General features: G+C 46.5%; 2 protein-coding genes across 4 annotated transcripts; one reads left to right on the top strand and one right to left on the bottom strand.

The window, feature by feature from the left end:
* Positions 1-701: 701 nt before the first annotated feature.
* Positions 702-17,899, bottom strand: LOC111067604 (transcription factor IIIB 90 kDa subunit). Its single transcript, XM_022356779.2, has 7 exons — positions 17,597-17,899; positions 17,160-17,528; positions 16,985-17,089; positions 2,359-2,508; positions 2,067-2,293; positions 1,074-2,007; positions 702-1,013 (listed from the first exon to the last, which is right to left on the bottom strand). Exons 1-7 carry the CDS (start codon positions 17,667-17,669, stop codon positions 862-864), a joined length of 2,010 nt encoding a protein of 669 aa, XP_022212471.2. The 5' UTR covers positions 17,670-17,899; the 3' UTR covers positions 702-861.
* On the top strand, positions 5,350-15,434 carry LOC111067576 (BTB/POZ domain-containing protein 6). Of its 3 annotated transcripts, none has more exons than XM_022356753.2 (6): positions 5,350-5,378; positions 11,032-11,433; positions 13,127-13,636; positions 13,720-13,873; positions 13,942-14,616; positions 14,684-15,434. In XM_022356753.2, exons 2-6 carry the CDS (start codon positions 11,097-11,099, stop codon positions 15,231-15,233), a joined length of 2,226 nt encoding a protein of 741 aa, XP_022212445.2. In that variant the 5' UTR covers positions 5,350-5,378; positions 11,032-11,096; the 3' UTR covers positions 15,234-15,434. The 3 variants fall into 3 exon arrangements, with proteins under 3 accessions (XP_022212445.2, XP_022212453.2, XP_022212437.2); XM_022356761.2 differs by lacking the exon at positions 5,350-5,378 and adding an exon at positions 5,397-5,415; XM_022356745.2 differs by lacking the exon at positions 5,350-5,378 and adding an exon at positions 9,864-9,907.
* Positions 17,900-17,957: the final 58 nt, after the last annotated feature.

The following is a 17,957-nucleotide window of genomic DNA, read 5'->3' as shown; positions in this document are numbered from 1 at the left end:
GTGGTTCGTGTGCATTTTATTAATAACTATCCCCCAGCTGTGGGCTTATGCAAATTAGCGAACGGACATTAAGTGCAGTTAAGTTCAGTTTGATTCGGCCCTCGTTTTCGGCTGGGTTTTTGGGGGCAGGAAAGTTTAAAGCCCAAAACTGTGCAACACTTTATGGCTGGGGCTTCGCTGGGGCTGAGAGCTAAGAGCGAGTGCCTGTGAAGGAGGGGGCGGAGGCAAGTAAATTAACACTAATTACAACATAATAACTATAAAATCGCAAAGACAAGTGCTCGGCAGTAGACTCAACAGCTCATTGCCGGGCACTTGCCACTCAACAAGCCGCCCAGGCAGTGGAGTCGAGCCAAGTTCTTGGCCTGGCTGCCTGGCTGCCTGACTGCCTGTGCCGTGGCATGATTCAGGCCGCCTGCAGTGCCGTGCAGGACCAGAAACCGGAGAAAGGCAAGCAAAACAAAGTGCAAAACATGATTAAGAGTGAAATATTTATTTGCAGCACTTGGAGGCGCGCCACGGCAGCGCCAACAATTAGAAGCAAACTACTACTAACCCCGCTGCCATGCTGCCCACCCGGCCACCCGGACTCCCGACATGGCTTAAACATGTAAATGGCTGCGCCAGGGCCGCAGGGCACGCAGTCAGCGATGATTTAATGGCTGCCGACTCGCCAAAGAAGCGGGAAGAAGCAGCACAACTGCAACAAGTAAAGTGCTGGGGGCGGAGGAGCAGCACAGGGCGCAGTACTTTAAGATTAATTTAATTGTATTATGATTAGTAAGACGCATACTATAACAATCTGTGTGTATCGTAACTTAATGGCTAAAAACGCTGAAGGGGCTAAATGCGAACTGAAGTCTAGTAATCCTCCTCCTCAAAGCCGTAGCCAAACTCGTCGTCATCGTCGTCGCCGCCCTTGTAGAGCATATCCTGCAGCGAGGCCTCTGGCTCGCCCTCGGGCTCCGGCTCAGCCTCGTCGACCTCGGCATCATCTTCCTCAATCAGCGTTTCTGTGGAAGGGAAAATTCGCATTAGATTGCGGCCAGTTCCATTGCACTGGCGTTGCTTACCTCCTTGTTCCAAAACGGGCTTGGTTTCAGGCTGCTCCACCTCCAGCTCGGGCGCCTGGCTTATGGGCAGACCTGCCTCAATCTTGGGCCGTTTCCTGCTGGGTCCAGGCAGATCGTAGGCTGGCTTGGACCGACTGCTCTTTGGGGCAATGGGGCCCTCTTCCACAATGACCGGCTGCTGCTTCAGTTCCTCCAAGGTGGTGGGCTTGGTGTCCACACTGGATGCCGGGGATTCGCCCGTCAGGCCAGCGATGCTGTCGGTCAGGGTCTTGAGGATGTCGTAGTTGATTTTGCTGGAGATTTTCTTCTCCTGAAGCATCTTTTCGATGGCCTCGCCCGCGGTAGACGATGGCCCGATGACCTTCTTGCGAGGCTTTCGCTTTTTCCTCTCTGGCTTGCCCTCCTCCCGCTCCTTGGCCAGCCGCTCGTCCCGCTCCTTCTGCTCCTGCAGATACTCCGCATTCATGTTCTTCCACATTTCCAGCTTGGTCACCGCCTCCTCCTCGGTCAGCACATACTGGTCCAGCTCATCATCGTTCAGATCGTCGATGACGAGCTCCGTTTCCAGCGGCAGCTTGGCCCGCTCCACATCCTCCAGTTCGCTTTGGGTCACCCGACAAATGGCTTCGATGTCGGGCCGCAGCCCCTCAATGCCCGCCATCAGGCTACCAGGCTCTGTCTTCTTCACATCCTCACTGTGCTCGATCAGGTCCTTGATGATGGCAGCGTTCGACTGCTCAATGAACTGCCTCGAGTCCTCCAGCTCAATGTCGTTTTCGCAGGCACTTTTGGGTGTGCCGGGCTCCGAGTCAAACGAAGTGTCGCCCTTGATTTTCGTCAGTTGCCGGAACACGCTGCTCGAGTACTTTCCCAGATCCTTCTCCAGATGCGCATCAATTTCCTTCTGCAGTTCCGTCAGCTCATGCTCGCCCATCTGGGGAGGAATTTATAAAGTAAATTTTGGATATTCCTGAGAATTCCAGCCACACTTACATCCTTGATCCGCTCACGATCCTTTTTGCGTGCCGCTCTGAAGGAAGGCGGATCCTGCTCGCGCTCCAAGTCCACGGTCATAAACTCCTCCAGCGTTAGGCCGCCCGACGGCGTCTCAGCGAACTCCGAAAGTCGCTTGCGCAGCGTCGACTCATGGATCTTCACCACGCCAATCACATCGACCATGGTGCGGCTAAAGTCGTGCATGCGTGCCGCGATCAGGAGAGCTAAAAGTGGAGATGAAAAGTAAGCTGACTTTAACGCCTTCAACCTTGACAAAATCCAATCTCACCTGCGCCGCAGAGTCCGGTGGGTCGTCGGCCCGAGTGCATGCAATCCTTTTTCATTCGCTGCACAATCCTCAGGGCCGTCATGGACACCTCATGGGTCTTGCCGCCCAACTGCAGTCGATTGGCGAATCGCATAATGTACAGGCAGGGATCTGCAATAAAAACACACACAGCAATAAGGAAGCAATGAGTCAGTGGTGCATGGCATCAACAGATTTAAATAGCATTAGCATCAGCCGAAGAACTTGTTCGACGACCTTGAAGACGGGCTCCGCTCGGCTCTGCTCTGCTGCCCAATGAAATCGAAAACATTCAATAACCGGCCCCAGACAGCCATGGACAGCTGCCGAAATAAACAGTCTTGAACCCGAACTTCAGGTATATACAATATTGTTTTTATTCAATTCATTCAACTTTTACATGAGGCCCAGAGAGAGAGAGAGAGAGAGACAGACAGAGAGCGAGAGAGAGAGAGTGCAAGAGTTGCTGAGTGGGAGATCAACTTTATAGCATGCGATAAATTTTTAGCGCGCGCTCTCCACACAGACATCACGCATCCGTCACGTAGTCCAACGACTGTGCCGCTCGCCTAAGTTTCGGGCTATGCGTTGGCCTATTAAACCAATAATTAGTTGTATTTGAACTAGATGAAAGATAAGCCCAGCCAAGGAAACCGCAAGCCGACAACATCGACACCAACCTGTGCAATTAACACTTGGCCCAATCCCCAGTCCCCAGTCAAACGGAACAAAAGCCAAAGCCAAACGCAAACAACAATTAACGCACGGCAAATATCAGCTCGACAACGCCATGGAAAATCAAAAGCCCCAGATCCAGAGACGCGACCTTGCCAACATATTTGCCAGCGTTTTTTTTTGTTTGTTTTGTTTTCTTTTGTTTCATATATATTTTTCCCCTTTTTTTTTGCAGTTGGGAAATGTCATAGAGTGGATGAGCAGGGAGCAGGGGCGGGAGATTTCCCCAAGCTATTACAAATACTGCCTGCCAGTGTGGTTGGGGGGTGAGAAATTACATATTTCAATTTTACATAATCGTTTGAATAATTGTCCAAGCAAATGATCAAATAATTTTGTATATAATTACTCGTTTAATTATAATTAAAGGTTTATTGTTTGGCCAGACCAACAGCATTATGTGAGCGCACACAAAAGCACCAAAGCAACGTAAAACAAACCTCTTGTTTGTGTGTTTTTGTACAAGAAAAAAATCTGTTTTGCAAACCAATTAAATAAAATCCAAAAATGCTCAAAGTTGTTGCAGTATTAACAGAACCTTCTGTCTGGTTCCACAGCTCAGCATCATTTTGGCTAATAGTTCCTCGCTGTTTTTGATTTTGTCACCTTATTAGCCCCTGTCTCCGTGGTAGTCCTCCGGTCTGGCTGCCACCAGCTTGCTTGATTGTTTATGCAGCTCCACTTGACACACAATGGCAGATGCTGTTAAACGTGAACCACGGCTGCCCTAGAGGAACAGCCAGAGGAAGCCTGTCAAAGTCTCGCTAACTGCACTTGAGGAAAAAAAAAAAGAGAAAGAACTAAGCAACAAGAGGAAAAAAATTATTTATTAAACCCTAATGAATGCGCACATTTGTGGAGGCCCTCCAGCCAACAGTCTCCATTCTCCACTGCCCATCCCACCATCCGAATCCTCGGAAGCAACTGCCGTTGAGTGCTTCACTTGAAAAATGATGCCGCTGCGGCGGCTGTGACCGGGAGCTGTGATTGGGAACTAAAACAGTGACTGTGGGTGGACATGCTTCATTGACCCTTCAGCACACACCCTTCGCCCACTCATCTAGAGCAGCTGTTACTCCCGGGCTGCGAGATACTGTTGGTTAACTGCTACTGCTTGACAGTTGCCTGGCTGCTGCACGGCTGCTGCTAATGGTTTCTTAATGTCTCACGGCCCAGCCCAGCCCTCAGTCCTATGCCCTCAGCCCTGCCGACAATCTGCAACTGCAGCTACTGAAATTATTATTATTTAAACTTTATTTTTGCGTTTGTCATGACAGCAATTATCATTTTGGGTGCGGTTGGGCCGCTTCCACCTCAAACCCCACTAAGTCTGCCTTTGATTACTTTGCGTTTTCTGAAAAATGCCAGCAATTTTGGTTGGCTCGGTGTTTTGCTCGACGCAATTAACTGTAGTGCCGCCTGCTTTAATTGTTTTGTAATTGACCAAGAATTCGTGATTAATGATGAAATTGGAATCTTTGCAGTACTTCCAGTAGTGTAATGGGAAACAATACTTATTGTGTCGCCCAAGAGATTAACTAACAAAAGCCCAAACTGGAAAAACCTTACACTACGCGAATAACAAACGGAGAGAAACCATTTGAAAAAGTAGATAATAGATACTTTAATTAAATCGGCAGAGAATCTGCCTGCTGCCTGCTGCCTACAAGTGCTGACTTCCAAGCGAACAAACACAAAATTCTGTTCGCACTCTATAATTCACATCAATTCAAGTTCAGGGACGATAATAGGTATGTCTAGCCAGTGGGAACCAGGCTAAAGGTCTTACCTCATGAATGAAACATTCGAAAACCCGCATTCGACATTACTCCGCGCAGTGTAGGCACTCCACACAAATCTCTGTGTTCGCACTCAATAAACATCGAAACAAGTGCAGAATTACAGCACAGTTATCGCATGGGATAAGTGATCGTCTCAAGGCGAACAAACACGACGACGCAGCCGATCGATCGTCTGTGATCTTTGGCTACACCGCTGGCTCGTCTCTCAGTCACTACGAATTCGTTCGTTGGCTCGCGCGCACCTCAAGCCGCAGTCGCAGCAGTCCCCACAGTCCCCAGTTCCCAGTCTCAGGCCCCGGTCGAAAATCTGCAAGCAGCAAAACAACCACAACAACGTGGCCGGTCGACGCGCATGCGCAGAGGCAGCTGGAAAACAAAAAAAAAAAAGTCCCTCCTCGCATGTAAAAAATCTTCTTTCAACGTCTGTGCTGTGCTGTGCTGTGCTGTCTGTGGCTTCTCTAGAGTGTGAGTGGTTTGCTTTGTGGCTCACCAAATTACCAAAGTGTGTATTCGTACGGGGTATTCGTACACAATTGTTTGTTAAAATAATAATAATCATTTGCAATGTGCGCGTAGCTCGCTCGCTCATTCGCTTGTTTGTTTGCTTGTTTGTTCTCCTGTTGACGTTTTAATTTATGTGCAAATGCCGGTTGGGGCGTCAATTACTGCGAGTGAAGTGCAAATATTACAAACATACAAGTGGAGGGAGGGGGGGCGCAAAAAAGTGCCCAAAAATTCCCTGCTGATAATTGCTTATAATAGCTTTGGATTAAGACCCTCCGATAAACTCTTCAGGTTCTAACATTCAACTCAAGTGAAGTGCAAATACTACAAAGATAAAAGCGACAAAAAACCCCCGAAAAATCCCCTACATATATAATTATTCAATATGATTGTGGATTATGGCTGTATGGCTACACTCTTGACGTTCTTTTGCATGACCGTTTTCAAGCAGCTGTATACGATCCTCTTTATGGGTCAAGTAGGATAATTGAAATCAAATAATCAATAAAAAAAAAGAAACAGTGAATTTGTGGCAGTGCTCTCTCATGAGCTCTCATAAGCAGTATGCATATGAATATATATATTTTTTCTATGCAAAATATAATTTTAATAAAAGTTTCATTTTTGGCAAAAGTTTTATGTGGCAAAAGATCGGAAAATAATGAAATAATCTTCTCAAAACTTTTTTCCACTGCTTGCTGCTATTTTTATTTCCCGCTTATTTAATTAATCCAGCTAATAATTAGAACAAATTAAATTAAATGTAACCTTGTCTCTCTCTATCTCTCTAAATCTCACCCTCCAACTATCCATCTATATCTCCCTGTGTCTCTCTCTCTCTCTCGAATGTGTCACGTGTTCGTTTTGTTGTCTCTATGACTCCTTTGGGCTTTGCTTCATTCAGTGCAAAACGTATTAATGATAGATATTCGCGAATGAACAGTTGCAGCAGCAGTTAATCGATTGTCCAAATATGTGGATAAGCTATTAAGATGTGAGAAGCAAGCAAATGTTGGGCCTCTGGTGATGAGAGCACCCCAGCGGTGAAGGTCGCCCCAAGATCGTGCAAAGAAAGTGCTAAGCCTTGATGGAAACAATGGAAACAAATCAAAGAACACTTGAACAACATTAAATCCCGCCCGAAAAGCACATGGCGAATGCATTACTGATCAGCTGACTCTCAAGTGCTCGGACTAACGGCGCTATCTTGAAGTGAAGTGAAGTCTCGTTGCTGTTATCACCCGCGGACTGATCGGTAGATCGGCGGTACTGGCCGTATAATTACTATCTGTAAAATGCACTTCCGACTAATTACTAACTGTTTAGCTGTAATTTACCGCTCATAACTATGATTTTGATTATTGTTTCTGGAGGTGATTTTTTAATGACCGTCCGTCCGTCCGACAGTCCGCCCTCCGTCAGTGTCAGTGTTTGCCAATACTCAGTTCGGGTACGGGGTTCGGTGTTCACAGAAATTTCCCTGAACTGCCAGCACAAAGATCAGTCAACAGCTCACCGCACCGCACCGCAATTTCTTGTTTGTTCTTTCAACTTAAAGTCAACAGCAACGGACGCCCCGCCTCGCCCCACCCTTTGCGAAAATAAAGCTTACGAAATGGCATAAATATATCTTTCTATTCTGGGCATCGAAATCCCATTTAAAATTCCCCCTCCAGACCCCAGCGAACGGGGCGGGGAGTCATAAATATTTAAATATTAAGTAACACGAGCACAGAAAACGTTTTTGGCCAACCGTCTGACGCGATGACAATTTGTTGTTGCCATACAGCAGCAGCAGAAGATTATTTAAAAGCTTGAGCAAAGAGACTCGTGGCAAAAGAGTCCAGAACTGGTTCCAGCCTCAGCCTCAGAAAAAAAAACACAAAAAAAAAAAACAAAAACAAAAAAAAATAACCATAAACATAAATCGAGGAATATGTCACAAGAATTAAATAAAAACGAATCAAAATTTAGCAACTCATTCGCACTTCAAGACGCATTCAATAATGGGGGAATTTTACTGGCCCAAAAAGAATCGAAAGCAAGCAGCAAGAAAAATGTATTGTACAATTCCAAAAAAAAAAAAAGGTTAATTCGTCGAGTCATTAGACAAAATGCACCATGACTTACCAAATAATCTAAAGAAATATGAAAAGTGAGTGAGAAAAACTGCATGTTAATGTCTATAAAATTATCTGCAAACTAAAGCGTCTAAAGGCGCAGACGACAGACACCAAAGGCCCAAAGACCCACAGACAGAGCCCCCCCCCCAACCGACAGCGGAGAGTGTCTGAATAATTGCGAAACAACCTAAGGGCCCTCGAAACGAGGCATAGACTCATACGAACACAAAAACACACTCTCGCATCGAGAGACTGACGCGGCAAGCGACTGACTACTGCCAGATGGAACTCAGACTTTTGAGCGTGACGAGAATGAGATACTCAGGCCCGAAAAACCCAGAGCTGGCAGGAAATAATGTGCGGTGTTCCTCGATAAAGCCAACCCATTAGCATAAACTATTTTGGAATATTATGATCTATTTATGGGCTGGCTCCTGGTTAGCGAAATCGTTAGGAAAACATCAGCCTTCTATTTTAAGGTTTCTTATTCCTAATTGATCTGCTCTCGATCTGCTCTCCTTTCATATTTAATAAATAGCTTTATACCTTTCGAATTTATTGATCTACCTGAATCTGATTGTGATATGATCTAACCTCAAGCAAAGTGCATGGCAGCCCAAGAACTCCCTTTTAATATGAACCTCTTGTGAAACAGTTCCCTAAAGCTTTGATCAGATTACTGACCTGAACCAAAATTGGCAAGCTGGCCCAAAACCATTCCATCCCCAAGCCAAAAAGCCTCGGCCACTGGGGCAGGTGTACATATACAATATTGGGGGAAAAAACCAAGAAAAAATACAGACAAAAGCTCATAATTAAAGTGCAAAATCGACAAATCAACAAAACTGCTTGACCGACTGATCGGTGGATTGACCGATCGACAGTTCGAGCGCTTGACCGACGAATCGTCGTTTCGAGCATGGGGAGCCACGTGAGCGAATGGTTTTTGGGCCAGAGACCGCCGGCCCAAAAGTATGTGTGGAGGTCGTTGGTGTGCCAGCTTAAAGAGATGGCTTAGATGTGGCCCGCATGGAAGTGTATTTTGGGGAGGAGGGTTAAGTGTATGCAGAGACCCCTGCTTTATGGGACATTTTGCTAATCAGCCATATGCGTGGCGATTGCAAAATTGTCTTAAAATGAAAAATGCAACAAAAGGAGCTCGTTAAAAGTAAAGAGCTAAGAAATAATGAGAGGCCAAAAGACAAAAGACAGAAAACAGAAAACAGCCACAAAAACAGAAACAGAAACGGAAACAGAAAGAGAAAAACACAAAAGAAAAGACAACTCTTCACTTTTTCTCTGAGTGGCCGTCGCCAGTCGTTAACTTCTTCATACATACACTCGTAGTGTATTTTGGCTGGTGGTTTACTTTTTGGGGAGCGTGTAATGAGGAAACAAAAATCGAAAGTGTTACGCGGGTGTCTCTCTCGCTCTCCGAGTCGAGTCGAGTCGCCCAAAGTATGACCCGACTGGGCCAATGTGGGTCGCGCCATTTGCAATTAAAGAGGCAATGAAAAATGAAATAAAGCACAGGCCAGGCGTAGCCAGCAAGACCACAAATAAATTAAGAAAAGGGCGTCCCAAGTCAATGCAGGCGGCAAAATTTGAAATGCGTTTCATACGCGTGCAAAGTGCAGAGGCAACGCCGGAGAAAAAAAAAACCCATTTAATGCGAAAATAAAGTTGCACATGGGAACAAACTCAGCAAAATGCGGAAAAATAAACGCAAAAATAAAACACCCAGCCCAAAATGAAACAAAAACCTGCAAACTGATGAATAATAAACGTGACTTGATTGTTAAGCCATGAAATTAATTTAGCATAAATTGAGTGTGTGCTTTGCATGGCAGCAGCTGCCAAGGAATGGCATGGGATGGGATGGGGCGATGGGGTGGGCTGGGATCAAACAGCTGCATAGATTTATGTACGCCTAATTGATTTCCATTTGACAAAGAATCTAGCCATAAATTCAACAACTTAAATGCTCGACAGCCCATCACTGACAGGGAGCGTCAGATTTGTGGGCAAACAAATTTCAAATGAGTACAAAAATCTGTCAAAAGAATTATACATTACATCCGTCAGGCTGCAGGATGCAGGGTTTAAGTGAGCCTACTATTTTTCAATTTATTTACTCAGCAACGCTTTAAGCAAATGTCATTTCTGACATTAAAACTATAAGAGAAATATGTGTACATATTTGTTGCCAGGCTAGAGCAGCACAACAGTTCCATATACACACAACAGTTCTATATTTTGTACAACACATTTTATTCAAGAAACAAATTCGTATACATATTTAATAACTTATCAAAAACTGCGACCAAGTCATTGATCGCCTTGCGATTGGACCGAGATCAAGAGCAGGTAAATAAGTTATCAAAAGAGTCTTTCATTTGTCTTGCATAAAAACATGCAAATAAATAATTTAAAATTCAAAAGATTTCCGTACAGTGTTAAGTTGGCTGCGCAACTAGAACTCATGTAACGGTATTTGCACACACAATTTTTCATGCAATTATTTAGCAAGAAAACGCAGTAATAGTTGACCTTAATTTGCACCACTCAAAATCAAGTTCAAATTTGGAATTTTCCACACTTAAACAACACGAATTTTTGTCAAGTCCCAGACTAAGCAGAACAAAGATCAGTTCGGTGACGAGAGAGACAATCGAAGCATGAAGAACTTCATTAGGCGCCAACAACAAATTGCTTTGTTAATTTGCCAAGTCATTTCGGGAGGAGGCGTGTCAGTGCGCGGGTGGGTTGGGGTGGGGCGTCCGTTTTTTCAGGTATCGCTCACTCCTGCCCATATCCGATGTCGCTACAAAGTTGTTGATTGTCCAAGACACCAGCGACACCCGGACCAGACCGGACCGTACCGGGCCGTCGTCGTCATCATCATCCGCGTCGCATGACGCGACAAAAGAGCGAGAGAGAGAAAAGAAACAAAAATTATGTTCATGTCTGTCTGTTGCCGTTTTGTTTTGGTTACGGACTTCGCCGTGTTGCCAATTAAAAATAGCCGCTTGCATAATTTCCTCTCCACGGGCGGAGTCAGGTGCACAGCACAGAGAAATGAGTTCTGCTTAGGCGGCATCGGAGGCGACCCCAAAAGCGTTAAGCCAGAGCCGCGATTTGGGGGCGGAGAGCAGAGCAGACCAGATTTAACTCACTTCCTGTAACAGATAAAATGCGACAGATGCGTGAGGCGCTGGCAGGCGAAGTGGAAGTGAAAGTGCAACCGCAAATGGCAATTTGTTAGCCAAGAGGAGAGCACTCCAAGCCACAGACTCTTGTGATACACTCTCCGCGTGGGGAGTATACAGCCAGATTAAGTAGAAATTATAGTTCAAATTCTGCCAAGTTTAGTTAAAGATCTTGGCAAGGGCATACATTCTTCGGTGCTCCGAAATGATGCAGCTTTCACGCATTTTTTCTTGCGTTATGTAAACCCAAGCGGTTGCTCTCTTTCCGATTTTTGGTTGCAGTTGTCTGAAGGCGGCGGCGTGGGCGAGAGCACAGGAGTTGCGATGACAGCGATGCTGGCACAAAGATGATCGAGGCCTTTGCGAATCACCTGAGCAGTCACCTGGGACGTCACCTCTTCTACTGGTCGATTGATACGAATACGACGGCACCGCACGGCGGAGCCAGCAGCGGCCGTGGCAGCGGCACCGACGGTGGCAACTACGGCCTCAATCTGCGTCTCTCCGAGCTAATCAACAAGTTCCACGGGCCCCTCGAGCGGGGCGTGCAGGTGCTGGATCATCTGCTGACCCTCGAGGAGGACGATTTCGCCGGCCACTGGGGCAGCGCCTACGCGCACAACTATGAGCCGGAGTACGCGGTTCGAGTGCCGGAAAACGAGGAGATGCCCCCGCCCGAACACAGTGAGTATTACGGGGGGGGTGGGGTGTAGTGGAATGGGGATCGATCTACCAAATGACTAAAAATTAGTTTGCGCAAAGGTCAACAACATTTTTTGTTGTAATTTTCGGCACAATCACCAGCACCGCCCCTCTGCCGGCTGCTGCTGCTGCAGCCACATAAAAAAAAAAAAAACAGAAACTGGTTTAAATCGCGGTGGTCTGTGCGTGTCTGCGCGTGTGTCTGTGTGGGAATGTGCTAAGAAATAAACAAACCTTCGGCACGTTGGAGCGGTTGGGTTGGCATCGCCGATGACCAACAACCCAAAACCCAAGCAGAACAGCCGTGCCGCCGGCGATCCATCGAATCGATTTCAAGTTCAACACATTTTATGGTCGTTTTAAATATGCACCGTCCAAACTAAAGAATAAATAATAAACAAGACCATATTTGAGTCAAGTTTAAATCGGTTGAGTACATGCAAATACCCAACAGAAGCGAGGCAAGGCTGCGTGAGAGAAAGATATTTGGACAGAGACAACAACGACAACGACTGTTGTAGAAGCTCTAAGATCGTCCCTTGCTGTGTGCTCCTACACGTACGCTTTGACGTTGACGCGCTTTTATGGTGGGCCATGACGGAAATACATATTAGCCGCGAATGGCCATGATATAATCAATGAGTTGCGAAATTGGAAGCAAAGCAAAGCTGGCAGCTCATTCAAATTCAAAACATGCGCGCGCGTTGCTGTACGTTTAGCAGCACTCCATTTGCGCTGTTAGCCAACACTCTAGAATCTAGTGTGACCGTACGATCGCAAGAAAGGCCAAAAACCTATCGTTATCGCTTCGAGAACAAATCAAACAATAAAAACAGCCAGAGAAAAATAAAAATAAAAGAGGAAAAAACAATGACATTTGGCAGTGCATCAGTGCATCATCCGCTTAATTGAAAGCAAATGTTTGCATTTCACTCGCTTTGCTAAAAGCCAGCTCAGCCCACCGCGAAAAGGTCGGTTGGGGCGCGGTGCATTTTGCCTGACCTCCAGATAATCGCATTTTTCACATTTCCACTGCGACATGGCCAGCAGCAGCAGCAGCAATAATCACGGCAGTAATAATGGCAACAACAATGCCCTGAATCGGCTATCCCTGAAGTCGGCCAACAAGCGCAACCAAGAGTCAATGTCCCATTCCCAGCCGAATGGCGGCTGGATAAACGGTAAGAAAAGCGAACAGTGAGACAGAGAGAGAGAGAGAGACTGACAAAGGGGGAGGTGCAGGTGCGCCGTGTCGTGTCTGTGAGTTATTGATTTTCCACACATATGTATCACACTGCCGTCGCCTCCTCCTCCTCGGCGGTGGTAGGGGGGGAATCGTGTCTAAAAGTCGCGCGCCACGGCAGACAGCGCGAATGCGTCGCTATTTTTGGACGCTCCACTTTTTCCCCCGTGAGCTGCTTTCATATTCGGGGGAAATTTAGAAGAAAAAAATACCCACAAAAAAAAAAGGGGGAGCCCGATGGCAACGGCATTCGTTATTTATTATGCAGACGCGACGGTAGCCCAGCGGAAGTCGCACACTTCCGAACGCACAGCACAACAAATGTTGCATCGCATTCAGCAGACGCTGTCGGAATTGGGTGGGTGGGGACCTGCCTACCCTACCTATCAGCATTAATAACCATTAACCGACTATCCTTATCCTGCCTTTCAGTGGAGACGCTCAACAATGGAAACATTCTGCTGCACTCGCCGCCGCACAACCATCAGCAGCAGCAGCAACAACAGCAGCGGGGAGCAGCTCTCTCGCCACAGGCCGGAGGCGGAGGTGCCTCGGGCAGTGCGGCCGATCAGAATATTCAGATAACCCAACCGATCAGCGCCCCATCCTCGCCACTGGCCTCGCCCGGTGCCCTCAACAGCAGCAGCGTCGGCAGTCCCACGGCCTTCGGTCTGCCATCGAGCTCGGCAGCAGCCGCTGCCATTTCGGCGGCCGCTGCTGCTGCCTCAAATTCGACCCCCACTCCGACCAGCGGCAGTGGATCGTATGTTTGTTCAGCTGGCGGCACCAACTGGCACTATGCGGCTGTGGGCGCCTCCAATGCCATCGACACGGCCGATCCGAATTGGCAGGCCAGCAAGGCGACGGTGCTGGAGCGCAATGCGGCCATGTTCAACAACGAACTGATGTCGGACATCAAGTTCATTGTGGGCGGGGAGTTCGGTAAGTTGTTCCCCTACGCACGCGTCACTGAACCCTGTCCTTGATCAATCTAAGTCTGTTGTCTGTTATCTTCCTTTGGACAGATATCGATCCCATTCAAACAATACCCGCGCACAAGTACATCCTAGCCACGGGCAGCTCTGTCTTCTATGCCATGTTCTATGGCGGTCTGGCGGAGAATAAGCAGGAAATCAAAGTGCCTGATGTCGAGCCCACTGCCTTCCTAACGTTGCTCAGGTAGGAGAGAATCAACACAAGAATTGATCCATATATATTTCATCCACATTTTGCACTTGCTGCTGCAGGTATCTCTATTGTGATGAAATCAAACTGGAACCTGAACACATCCTGGCCACGCTGTACGCGGCCAAAAAGTACATAGTGCCGCATCTGGCACGGGCGTGCGTCAACTATTTGGAAGTGAAACTGACGGCAAAAAACGCCTGCCTACTTCTCAGTCAATCGCGTCTTTTCGAGGAGCCCGAACTGATGCAACGTTGCTGGGAAGTGATCGACGCACAGGCCGAGATGGCGGTTAAGTCCGAGGACTTTGTGGACATTGACCTCAAGACCTTCGAGTCGATATTGTCGCGCGAGACCCTCAACTGCAAGGAGATCCATCTGTTCGAGGCAGCCCTAAACTGGGCCCTCAACGCCTGCGAGAAGATGAGCATCGATGATACGCCCCAGAACAAGCGGAGGCTGCTGGGCCAGGCGCTGCATCTGATACGCATTCCCACCATGACCCTGGAGGAGTTTGCCAATGGCGTCGCCCAAACTGGCATCCTTTCGTCGCAGGAGACAATCGACATGTTCTTGCATTTCACAGCCAAAATGAAGCCGAATCTCGGCTTCCCAACGCGCTCGCGTGCCGGTCTCAAGACCCAGGTGTGCCACAGATTCCAGTCGTGCGCCTATCGCTCGAATCAGTGGCGTTACCGCGGACGCTGTGACTCCATTCAGTTCTCCGTAGATCGCAGGTACATTGAACCGCATGCAAACACTAATTGAATCAATATTTCTAACTGCATATCTGATCTTTGGCAGAATCTTCATTGTGGGCTTTGGCCTGTACGGTTCGTCAACGGGCGCCGCCAACTATAACGTTAAGATTGAGCTGAAGCGCTTGGGCAGGACACTGGCGGAGAACGACACGAAGTTCTTCTCGGATGGGTCCAGCAACACGTTCCACGTGTTCTTCGAGAATCCCATACAGATCGAGCCGGAGTGCTACTACACCGCCTCGGTCATACTCGATGGCAACGAGCTGAGCTTCTTTGGCCAGGAGGGCATGTCCGAGGTGCTCATGGGCAATGTGACGTTCCAGTTCCAGTGCTCGTCGGAGAGCACCAACGGCACTGGCGTGCAGGGCGGCCAAATACCGGAACTGATCTTCTACGGACCAACCACAGTGACGGCCTTAAACTCGCCCACCAATTCGGTGTGTGCCACACCAATTGCAGGGGGAGCCACAGCAGCTGGTTCAGCGACTGCCATTGCAAATGGCAGCGGCAGTGGAACGGCATCGACAGCCGCTGGCAATAATGTGAACAGCTCTGGCGAGGAGCTGGGCGGCAGGGAGGATGGAAGCACCTGATGCGCGCAGCTCTACTGCGCCGAGTGGCAGGGATCTTGCTACTATCGCCAGCAGCAGCCGCAACAGAGGAGACCAACACAGCAATACAAGACACAACCACAAATACAAAATAGAAACTCATGGGTTTTCAGTGCAACACAACAAGGCAAATTGGAGTTTTAGAGGAATCTATATATAGCAGTTATAGACAAGTACATATATACAGTACAGTACATATAGAGAGTGCTCTAGTTTTCGTAATAGTCCTATATAGTCATATATACATACCCATACATACATATGGAACCATACACTCCTATATATACATCGCTACAGTGCGTTTCAAAGCTCATTGGCAGTTGTGTTTAAGCTGCAAAAGTAATTAATGGATGCATTGCCCATTGATGTGAGAGATTTAAGATTTCCAGCTGGCCTAAAGCTCTGAAACGCACTGTACCTAGTTTGTTGGCATATATAAAAAAAAAACCAGAGTTATTTTCAAAACGTAACAAGTTGAACATATACACCCCAGACCTACATATTTATAGATACAGATACGACTCGAAAAACTTATTACGTTCCACAACTTGAGGCGTTGCAGCGGGCGATGAGGAGAAGCAGCGATATAGAAGCGGCGCAATATACACATACGGAGATATATGTTAAATGCAATAAGCAAGGGAAAATCGGGCAATCAGTCAAGCTAAAGTTAATCAATATTCTAAAGTTGAATGCAAATGGAAGAGAATAAGCAAAACAAATACGATATATATACCAAAACAAATATTTTTTGCCAGCATATACCTAACATATATACATACATCTGATCTGATACTGATACTGATATATACACATAAATAATATATATATATATATATAAACTATACAGATAAAGATATACTTGAAGTAAAAGGGAGTAAAGAGCCATGTTAAGAGTTGCATACGACGAATTTGAAAGCAAAGTTAACCAAGTTTATTAAATAAGTAAATACGCGAGTAAACGAGACCTATGTCTTGTTCTCGATATATTACATACATATTGTAGCATGCATTATTTCCATATCGGTAGTTATTTCCCCTATAATATCTCTTACAGCCCACAAATATGCCTTTCCACTGATATTAAGCCCCGTACCTTTCACCCATGTATCCAATCCATGTATCTGTCAAATCTTCTTGGCTGCTCTGCGCAACAATCAACAATTTTATGTTCGACTTAAAAATTTCTTTGGAAATTGTACTGATTTTTTGCTGTTGCTTTTGATAAGAAACCAATTAATGTTTTTTGTATGCATTATATTACATATATATGTACATATATATATTTATACATATATGAACATGTATATCTTTGAATGCAGCAAGTGTTATCCTATATTGACTATGAATCTATTATAATTATTATGTACCTTAATCAATAAAATACATTATTAGATTTTTTCGAATTCATATTGGAAGTGTGCTTTCCCTTTGGATTAGGATTGAGAATATTAAAAACCAGACGACCAGACCAGACAAATACAATGGAATTTCGCCTAGATCATTGTCAATATTATCTACAATCAACAGCACGCTTTCTCTAGCTCGTTTGCTAACTATTTGAATATATAAAACCTGGTTTGCTGTGTTAGCTATGGATACTCAAAAAATGTTACACTAATTTTCTCTCGATTGGCATCCTTACTGGCTGGCTCTCATTTCGGAAATTACCTTCCCATTGAAAATTACACCTCGACCAATTATTAAATTGAAATTTGTTGGCTTTTACTCACCCACAGACGGTATGTTGATGCACAAGGCGTGTGACAACTTTAGATAGGTGCGTCCCAGCTCATACGAGCAGATCTGCTGCACATCGCTTATGTCGATGAGGAGATCTACGAATGAAAACAATCTTATTAAACAACTACGTCATGCCACAATCATTGGGGGGGGGCGGCGACTTACGTGAGGTGCCCTCCGTGCGGCAGGTCATGTACACACAGGCAGCGTAGATGTGGGTACTCTTGCGACCGCGGGTCAGGTGACGACTGAGCGCCATCTTGAAGAAGTTGAGAGCCGTGTCGGCGTAGTGCTGAGACAGCTGCAGCTGCTGGCAGAGCAGAGTGATGTCCTTCTTGGCCTTTTTGATAGTCACCTCGCGCGATTCTGTGCCCGAGCCCACTTGGAATTTGCCGTAGCCGTAGTTGGTGGCGCCGCCCGACGACTCGGCCGACACAAACTGACCTATGGCGGCGGCGCCATGGCCCACCTCCTCGAACTGTACCTCTGACACAATGAGCGAGTCCTCCAGCACAGAACCGCAGTTCGTACAGACTGCAAGGGAAAAGGTAACAGATGTCATTAAGAAAGATTGAAGTCAGAAGTGAAATTCCAGAGCCTACCTCGATCTCCACGAGCATTGTCCTCTTCGATCTCGTTGGATCCGCAATTGCGACACTTTAATCCCGTCGACATCTTGTTTGACCGAAGTCTTTCCTTCCAGCTGTGTTCAAATCTTTAGAGCTGTGAAACTGTAGGGTCTTCAGTATGCAGTGGGAATCCAAGCAAGCAACTCAAAACCACTAGGTTACTCCTCGGTAACGATGCATTTTCTTTTGTTTTTGATTAAACAATTGTTAGTTTATTGTCAAAAATTAATTGCACGCTAGCTGCCAGCTGACCATGGCCAAGCTGCGATTTACAACACTGCTTTCAGAACGAAGAACAACACTGAAACAGGTGATAAAGTTAAAGGTGCCGCAA

This window comes from Drosophila obscura, unplaced genomic scaffold (assembly GCF_018151105.1).
Source record: "Drosophila obscura isolate BZ-5 IFL unplaced genomic scaffold, ASM1815110v1 contig_150, whole genome shotgun sequence".
Classification (NCBI taxonomy): Eukaryota; Metazoa; Arthropoda; class Insecta; order Diptera; family Drosophilidae; genus Drosophila; species Drosophila obscura.
This window is presented reverse-complemented; position numbering and strand designations above follow the sequence as displayed.

Bases quoted from the DNA above. Each gene is read 5' to 3' on its own strand.
- LOC111067604 (XM_022356779.2), bottom strand. From the start codon at position 17,669: ATGTCGACGGGATTAAAGTGTCGCAATTGCGGATCCAACGAGATCGAA. The intron at 17,529-17,596 runs GTAGGCTCTGGA...TTTCCCTTGCAG, and splicing joins CAATGCTCGTGGAGATCGAG to TCTGTACGAACTGCGGTTCT. The intron at 2,008-2,066 runs GTAAGTGTGGCT...ATTCCTCCCCAG, and splicing joins ATCGTGAGCGGATCAAGGAT to ATGGGCGAGCATGAGCTGAC.
- LOC111067576 (XM_022356753.2), top strand. From the start codon at position 11,097: ATGATCGAGGCCTTTGCGAATCACCTGAGCAGTCACCTGGGACGTCAC. The intron at 11,434-13,126 runs GTGAGTATTACG...CCTGCCTTTCAG, and splicing joins GATGCCCCCGCCCGAACACA to TGGAGACGCTCAACAATGGA. The intron at 13,874-13,941 runs GTAGGAGAGAAT...TTGCTGCTGCAG, and splicing joins GCCTTCCTAACGTTGCTCAG to GTATCTCTATTGTGATGAAA.